This window comes from Merops nubicus, unplaced genomic scaffold (genome assembly GCF_000691845.1).
Source record: "Merops nubicus isolate BGI_N331 unplaced genomic scaffold, ASM69184v1 scaffold29856, whole genome shotgun sequence".
NCBI classification, from domain to species: Eukaryota; Metazoa; Chordata; class Aves; order Coraciiformes; family Meropidae; genus Merops; species Merops nubicus.
Window position 1 is genome coordinate 1 of NW_008614881.1, and position 9,048 is coordinate 9,048.

General features: G+C 47.1%; 1 protein-coding gene across 1 annotated transcript; it reads right to left on the reverse strand.

Annotated features, from left to right (window-relative positions):
* Positions 1-6,078: 6,078 nt before the first annotated feature.
* LOC103774944 (serine/arginine-rich splicing factor 6-like) lies at positions 6,079-8,483 on the reverse strand. Its single transcript, XM_008942382.1, is given in 5 exon segments — positions 6,079-6,770; positions 6,885-6,974; positions 7,297-7,505; positions 7,717-7,848; positions 7,851-8,483. Coding segments are annotated over 5 exon segments (825 nt in total). The 5' UTR covers positions 7,887-8,483; the 3' UTR covers positions 6,079-6,412.
* Between the last annotated feature and the right edge of the window lie 565 nt (positions 8,484-9,048).

Consider the following 9,048-nt stretch of genomic DNA (forward strand, 5'->3'; position numbering starts at 1 on the left):
AATTTAGCTCTTAGGAAAGCTTTATTATTTAATTTACTCTCACGTGGCTTCTCAGACTCTGCTGTGCCAGTAACACCCCTGGATCTAACTCGTGCTGACCGCAGCGGGGCTGTGCTTGGCAAGAGATGCTCTGGGACACTTCAGGCAGGACTCAGCCCCACACATTCACTGCAGGTGGATTTGTCTGCCACCCAATGTCCTCAGCCCCACTCACATCCTGTGCTCACTCTGCCCAGGAGCCTTCACGTCCTGTGCTCACTCTGCCCAGGAGCCTGGTAGTGACCTTACAAAACACCCAATGTCCTCAGCCCCACTCATGTCCTGTGCTCATTCTGCCCAGGAGCATGATAGTGACCTTCCAAAACACGGAGCAGCAGGAGGAAGTGCAATTCCTCCCGGGCAGGTCCCTGCAGTCCCGTGCCCCAGACACACTCTCCATTCTGCTCTGGGCTGTCCAGTGGACGTGGGTGACACCTAAATCATGGCAAACGGATTAAACGTTCAGCTCACAGAGTGACCATTTTTCATTGTCAGCGAGTAGACCCAGATGAGGTAAACAGAGAGGCTCTTTCAGAAGGTGTTTTCCTGTCTCCCTGGGACTGTCAGCGTTTACTCCACGTGCTCCCAGCAGAGCCAGCGTTCCCCAGGGCAGCCGTACTGCATTGCTGAGAGACTGACTGCTGGACGAGTTTCCTCTCAGGCTGGTGCTGAGCAAGGATGCTGACACTGAGCAGAGCGACACGAATGCTGCGCAGGGGAAAGATTTTTGCACTTCACCCATTTCCAGGAGAAATCTTTCTCTCTGACTAGCACATCGACTGGGTGCATTGTGCATTGTGATCACACCAAGCAGGCCAGTTGTGATCTATTAACACCGACTGACTTAGCATTAACTTTTATTAGTCACATTTACAGGAAAATCTTGTTCCAGGAGCTGCACACACTAGTAAAAAATTTGCCCAAGTAATTCCCCCCCACAGCTCCATCTATACGACAGCACAGGCTGCACCTTCACCTCCAACCCTGGCATCACCCACAGAGCTTTCCCTCCACTCTTTTCAGTATTTTGGACTGAAATCACTGTATTCAGTTCTCACCCAAAGGCAAAAGGTTGGAACAAAACTTAAATCTTTTGCTTTTAAACTTAGTAAAATTACTGCTTCATAAAAATGAGTATTTGAGGCATTCACAATGAGACCACCCTGCAGACATCACTTTCTGTGAACAAGAGGAGGAGGGTGTAGTCGTTGACTCTGAGAATCACCCAGAATCATGTCCAAAACTTAGCACAGACTGCCGTGGGTACATCCTGACACCTGAACTAGCTGCAGAGTCTTCCTCTTGCTGCTGCTTTCTCCGTGGTACAGCTCACACCCGTTCCTGTCCACACAACCACGTTCATCCAACCAACTTGGCATCTGATTGTCAGGCGTAGCTAAAAGGGTGGAAGTTTATGAGCCACTTCAGAGAGGTTTGTTTCCATTTTTTATTGGATTACTAAACTGAAACTTCCCCTCCAACATCTACACACACGTTTAGCAAAAGCAATAACGTGTGAAGCAGCTTTGAGAGTTAAGCGCCCACAATCTGCTCTTTGGTTCTTTCCACCTAACCACAAAATAAATCAGGAGGGAAAAGGGCTGATCACAGGGTTAACAGACACTGCTCTGACCCCAAGATGGTTCAAATTCTGGAGCTGGTAATAGCTGTCAGGACACAAAGCAGTATTTGTATCAGCTTTGCTTCTCACCTCACCAAGTAACACATCCCTACTCCCATGAAAGGAACCCAGCAAAGACCTGCTGATATTTGCTGCAGGAACTTTACCTCCTGCACAACATCTTTTGAACTATGCCTCTTTCAGTCACAATATTTTGTATCATCTCTCAAGGACATAGTCAATGTCTGCTCAGCTAAATCTGGGGATTTCCAAGCTCCTGAGTCAAATTCCTGCTTTCACAGCTCTTTGACTCGTGTAATTTCTCTGTGGATATTCCAGAGCCAGCCTGAACTAGTATTGAGGACAAATCAATTTATTCCATGTGTGAGTAATAACTCCAACAATCATGTTTTAAATCCCCTGCCCCTTTGCTCGTGCAGGTTGTTACAGTCCTGATTGGGATTTGTAAATGGACTCTAAACCCATGAAATTTAGGGGTGGAAATGTTCTAGTAGGAAAGAGGAGCCTCACCCATCCTAGCCACTCACAGTTTGACTCTAAGCATAGTGATATTGATATTTATTGTGGTGCCCATTCAACACTCCTTACAGCAAGCCAACAACCTGTACCTGTTTTCTCTCATGGATGTGATGTAAGCAGCCATTTCAAAGGGTGTGTTTTCTGACAGCATGTTTTAAAACCACTTAGTCCATGTCCTGCCCTTTTTTAAGCAACGACTTGGCATGAAACCTGCCCGTGTACCTGTCTGCCCACTGAAGCACACCACACTGTTTCATGGTGGCACAGGATCCTGAAGCAGGATCATGGACTCAGTAATTGTTGTTAGCTTCTGAGAACCTTGTGTTGAGGATGTAAAGACACCATAAACCTTTCCGCACCTTGGCATCAGAGGAAGTAAACACCTCTGCTCTCCTGCCCCCGGGGTCAGTCAAATTACCTCCCTGGGCAGGTGGGTGCTCCCCGTGCTCCCCAGACCCTGAAGTACCACCTCACTCCCTGCCTCAGGACTGGATCCAGGCACCTGCTGAAAACCTTTCTGCACCTTGGCATCAGAGGAAGTAAACATCTCCGCTCTCCTGCCCCCGGGGTCAGTCGAATTACCTCCCTGGGCAGGTAGGTGCTCCCCAGACCCTGAAGTACCACCTCACTCCCTGCCTCAGGACTGGATCCAGGCACCTGCTGACATCAGGAATAATCCCATTTTGCAGCTTGCTTCCTCACCAGAGCAGGCACCTCAGGGGCTTGGTCTCCATCAGAGCCCCCAGCTAGGAGCTGAAGCATGGCAGAAACCCCCTTTCTGAGCCTGGAAAAAGGATTCTCTTTTGTGACCTTCCTGAGACAGGCAGTCAAGGAGGTTAAGTTCAAAGTATAGAAATGGTGGGTCGCCCAGACACTGAGGAAGAGGAGTTTTTAATACCAATTTCCCCACTGGTGCACAACAGCCAGAGAGTGCTGTCCAAGGGAGATTTTAACTCACTGCCCAGTGCACCCTGACTCACCACCTACATGAAGTAGAAACACTTTCCTACCATCTGCCAGGGCTTAGGTGAGACATACTACAGGGAAAAGGTGTTTTCACTTAAAGCAGGTATCTTACATCACATGAATCAGTGATTTAAGGATAGAACTTGCATTTATATTGAACACCAAAATAAAACGAGGGACACTTGTTCTGACACAGGACCAGGCTCCAAACACAGCCCCAGATTCTAAGCTTCACTTTAACAGTAGTGTTGATTTCTCCTTCACCACTTGCTGCAGGACACTGAGTCAACCCTGCACTCTGCATCTGGTGAGAAGGCAAGTTCCCCTTTTGCCTTTCTAAGCACAAATTCATATTGGTTGCACCAAATTCAGGAAAAAACCCTCAGGTGCCTAACGCTAGGACACACCCCTGATAAGATGGCTCCACAGTTGGGTGAGAAACAGAAAGGCAAGAGCAGAGGGTTTTGCCATGTCTGCTGGCACTGCTGCAGCCAGCACAGGGCACAGCTGCAGAGCACAGCTGCAGAGCACAACGAGGCTCCACGTCTTCCACCAGTTTTTACTCTTCCATGAAGTTTAAGACATCTATCAAAGCCACACTTCTGTAAGAGCTACAGGGGATCCCAGAAATGGCCACGCTGGTGATCACCAGGACAGGCCAGAGCGAGCTCTGCAGTGTCTGGTGGTGTTGACAGCCCCAGAGCTCCCACGAGGCTCACACCGAGCTGCACTGGGGACCTGGCACTGCTGAAACCCTGCCAGCCTTCCAGGAGAAACAAATCCAGGAGGATGCCTCACACCAGGGAGTTCCTGCTTCCCTCACACAGCAAAGGGCCAGTTCTCTCTGCACAGCAGCCAAGGGTGACATTGCACGTGGCTCCAGTCAATGAAATCTGTGATAGCTAAAGGAGTGACAGGCAAGTCTTAAGCCCAGTGCAGGCCCTCCCTGGGAGCATCCATGAATAAAGATGACTTCACACCCCATTGTCATAACCACCTCATCTCAGAGAGCTTACAGCTGGCAGAAGGCACCGTTCTGTGCCATTAACCACGACTGGGGGGCCAACAGCTAACGTAAGGCCAGGACAGTCTCCTGCTGGCACTGGAAATCAGTTTGAGGAACAAGCTGTTACTAATATCTACACACAAGTTAAAAAAACCCCAACTGTTAACATCTCATTTTATTACCACAAAGACACAGACAGATGCTGACAATATGCCAGTGTACCTTCAAACCTGCAGAGCTCCATTCCCATGTTGAGGAGTGTGACATGTTTTACTGGAGCTCCCCTGAGGCTAACCAGGGGCAGATCCCCATCAACTCTGACCTTCTGTGATCAGCATCAGTAAAACCCAGGGGCACACTGCTCCTGTGTCCAGCTTTAAGGGAGGGAAGTATTTCCAAGTGCAGCTTAGGCCTATGAACCTGCATGGGACTGTTCTTGCAGTCTGGTTTCTGTAGCATGTCACCAGGAGCCCCCACCTTTGAAAGCCAAGGCAGAGAACTCAGCCCCTGCAGGGACCAGAACTACAGCACCCCTTTCTTCTGGCCATTATGCTAAAATAGATCTTAACCAAAGCAGCTTGATTTAAAAGACATCACAAATTAACCAAGTCACCCCACTGAATGTGCAGAGAATAAAACTAGTAGTAAATGCAGTCTGCAGAAGTATCTGTAGGAGTCTGGGGTTATGCCAAGTCACAGAGAAGCCTGGCTGGGCAGCTCAGGTGCAGCTGCTGCTCCATGCTCACTCCCATTCCAGTTCCTGGGATCTCCTGTCCCAGCACAGCTACACACCTGCAATGGGCAAAAATCTCAGGGTTTCTAGGTATGAACAGGGACTAGTGCAAAACTGAGTTTTCAGAGAAGGGTTTATGCCATACAGCAACTCCAGGGAAGAAAAAAGTTGGCATCAAGTGGCACTGAACACTTGAGACACTCCTTGGGCCCAACCCAGTGCACCTGAGGATACCCAGCACACTCCAAACTCCTGTCCTGGAGCAGAGAAGTTCCCCCAGCAGAAGAGGTGTGGGATGAACTGTGATTTCCCCACCATGCCAGGCAGAAAAAGAACCCATTACACTGCAATAAACACAACAGCTCGAGTCACCAATTTAATTTTATACAAGTCAAACTACACATTGTATAAAGAGTACAAGGCAGTTCTAATGTTTGCTATTGCATGTTACAAAAATCAATTTAGCTATAAAGGGGAATTTTTGGGACAAGTCCTATTCAACAATTGAAGTGAATTGGCAACTGCAGTTTAGCAAAGCCTTTAAGACTAGAACTCTAGCTCCGAGAGATTACACTTCCAATAAAGTTCAGACGTAACAGGATTATAGTTCTCCTAGTCTGAAGGAAAATATTAACATAAATGAGTCAAAAAAAAAGAGGGAAGACAGTTTTATTTACCTAGTTTTCATGTCCAATAGGTATTTAGAGGCTGACAAACCATACGACATACTAGTGACTCAGACCACAGCCAAGAGACACATCAGGTGTCTTAACAGTGACACCTGATACTCAAGCAAAAAAAAGTCAGAAAACTTTCATCAAGTCTGAAACAAAAGGATATTTGAACAATACTGTACGATACAGGCCCCAGAGTACCTTTATTACCTTTAATACCGTCACAGTATGGGGGGAATGTTCTTTTGGCAAGTTAAGATAGAACACAAATGCTCCAACTCGGGTTTATTGCTGGTCTAACCTCTTCCTAGCATCATTACCAAAGTATATAGTTTGCAGCCTGCTTCCACCAATTAAGATAAACCAAAGAATTATCTGACCTGCCCAGCAAGGCAATCCTGCCTTTGGTAGCAAGCTGGAATCTATTCAGCTCATGACACCAATAGTTTCTAAAACTATGAAAAAAATAGGAGACATGATACTTCCAAAAAGCCCAGATTTAAGCCTGTTTATATTCAGTTTCTCTTTAATATAAAACCCACTTTGCACTCAAGAGTAGTTCAAGTTACTCCTGTGGAAATGGTATAAAATCAAACTTTTAGCTGAATTTCTACAAAAGGGGGGAACTCTTCCTGCTTTGTGCCACCATCCGAGCTCACGTTGTCAAATTTGGGATACAAATTAAAACTTTTACGCCTCATCGCTTCGTTCTTAGGCCATTCCATCCTGCAAGAGAAAAACCCCAACTCCTCAAGTACTAACATAACACTAATGGCCCGACCAGTGGGAAAACGTTCCGTGATAGTGTGCAGTGGAGGAGGAGAGTTCTAGTCTTAATCTCTTGAACTGGATCTTGATCGTGAGCGGGATTTGGAGCGGGACCTGGAGCGGGACCTGGAGGCAGCTCTTTTGGGTGGCGACTCTGACCGAGCCTTGGCAGACGGCTGCTGCTGCGGGGAATTGGAACGAGACCTACTCCTTGACCTGGACTTAGACTTAGCATCTCCTTTACCATTTTCTTTGGGAGATCGAGACCTGGACCTGGACCGAGACTTCTCCGACTTCTCCTTGGATCTGCTGTGAGAGCGTGAACCCCTGTCAGACTTGGGTTTGGATTTGCTCTTTGATCTAGACTTCCTGCTTTTAGATCTGGAACGTGAGCGGTCTTTGCTCCGCGACCTGGATTTAGATCTTTCAGAAAGAGACAGAGTTTATTCTGCTTGAACTGAAGCATACTTACAGCAGTGCTGAGGGTCTGTCAGCGCCCGGCAGCTCCTGTGCTAACAGGAACAATCCACCACTTACCGTGAGCGGCTTTTGGAGATGCTACGGGACCTGCTCCTGCTGCTCCGACTCCTCCGACTCCTGCTCCTGGACCGCCGCCTGGAGCGGGACCTACAGACATGGAGAGTGTGGCATGCCCCCTGCTCTTGGCCTGCTGTGCTACCAACAGCAAACCTGCCAAAGAACTTCTCAAGGACAAGCACGGCCACACCGAGACGTACTGCTAATCCACCCAGACTCGGCCAACAAATCCCATCTGATGTTTCATCAAACAGGACTTTGCTGGATTACACAAAATAATCCCTTCCACGTTTTCAGGCAACACCCCGTTCCTAAAATACCACCTGAAGGTAACTGCTGCACGTAGGGATACCCATACCCACTCCTGGTGCAAGTAGTCCTGACGCAGAGACCGGTGTGTCCCAGGAGTTACCTTGACCTGCTGCCCGAGTAGGATCGCCTGTGGCTCGACCGTGGCCTGTCCTCAACCAGCCTGATCTTCCTGCCATTGATCTCCGTGCCATCCAGTTTGTCCAGGGCACGCTTCATGTCCGAGTAGGACCGGAACTCGATCACTCCTTCGTTTGTACGTTCTTTGTGGGCGTCTGCATAGGTTACCTCCCCAGCTTGCCTCATGAAATCCTTCAGGGAGCAGACCAAGAATTATGTCAGTCTGCAGGTACGTTCGTTCAAGACAAGTTTGAGCAAACACAGGAAGAATTCATTGCATTAAACACCCATGCACAAACACTTCTAGATTACTTCCACCTAAATAAAATTAACATCGATATGAAATGAATTTATTGTTTCCTGCTAGTCACAACAGGCTCCACGACAGAACATTAATACCTACTTTTAAATCCTGCCAACTACAGCGACTGGAAAGGTTCTCAACAATCAATCTGAACTCTGTACGAACAGGTGGTCCATATTTATCTCTTCCAGATTGTCTCCGACTGCTATATCCGCCACCACCCCCACCTTTATTGTACAAAGAAACAAAGTTAGATCGACTCCTAGCATGAGGCAAAATAAATATTCTGAAAAAGTTAGTTAAACAGTTATATTTACTGGAGTAGGACTTTATTTCTCTAAGCCTCCAATAAACTTTGCAATTTTGCCATGATCTAGATTAATGGCAAATCAAACAGACTAAAATCCTACAAGTCTGCGCTCCTAAAATCTGTTAGAGAGTGACTGCTCCTTATTAGATTCACCTTGCTAAGTTTTATTTTACAGAACATTGTAAAATATAAAACTTAACCAATTACATGCATTTCTACATTTTACAAAAACGTTTACTAGTTACACTAAGTACTTACATCACAGTATGAGGTTTTTGGTGGTGGTTTGGCCACAAAACACGCAAGGTAACAGTCACCTAGTTCAGTTTAACCAGTTTTGTCTAACCCTTGGAATCCTCACCATCACCCTGCGTCTAATGGCAAAAGGCTGCTGTCGTCATGGCTTCCGGTAAGGTCAGCCAAAGGGTCATAGGGCAAGGGTCACACAATGTATGGAAAAGCCATGGCCAATCAGGAAAGGCAGTCATCTTAGCCTCAGTGGACACAGCCTCAGCCCCACTGGTCACTTTTAAATTGAAACATCAAGGACTTGTTAAAAAGTTTGAATTGAACATGCAACAATTTTAAACAACATACATTTGATTCTTTTTTCATAAGACCGATTCCCACCCCCCCCAAAACAGCAAGCTTCTAGAGATCACCAAAAGATGAGCCTTAGTGCTTTCAGTTACAGCACTAGGCCGGTTAAGTTCTATATAGCCCAGCTCACGAAGCTACAGATTAGCCAGACAGAAATATTTACAATATCCCCCACCTCGAACAGATTACTGCTTGCAAAGCCCCCTCCCCCCCGCCCCCATTCAACTGAAACGTTTGCATTAAAAGTTTACAGTCGAGTACTTCTACCCCAATTATGCAAGGGTATTTATTTATTCATTAACGACAGTGATGCAACATCACCGTTTCATCTAAATGCTCCCAAGCAGACGGGAGCCCTTAAAATTAGCAAAGCATATCGTCTCTAACTAGAAACCCTTTCTAGAAGGCCGCAATTTTGCAGCCAGAACCGCTTCACCTATTTGCCCTCTTTAATTTCTGAGATACCTGAACGCAACGCCGGTGCAGGAGAAACGCCCGCAGCCCCAAGGCGGGGGGCGGCT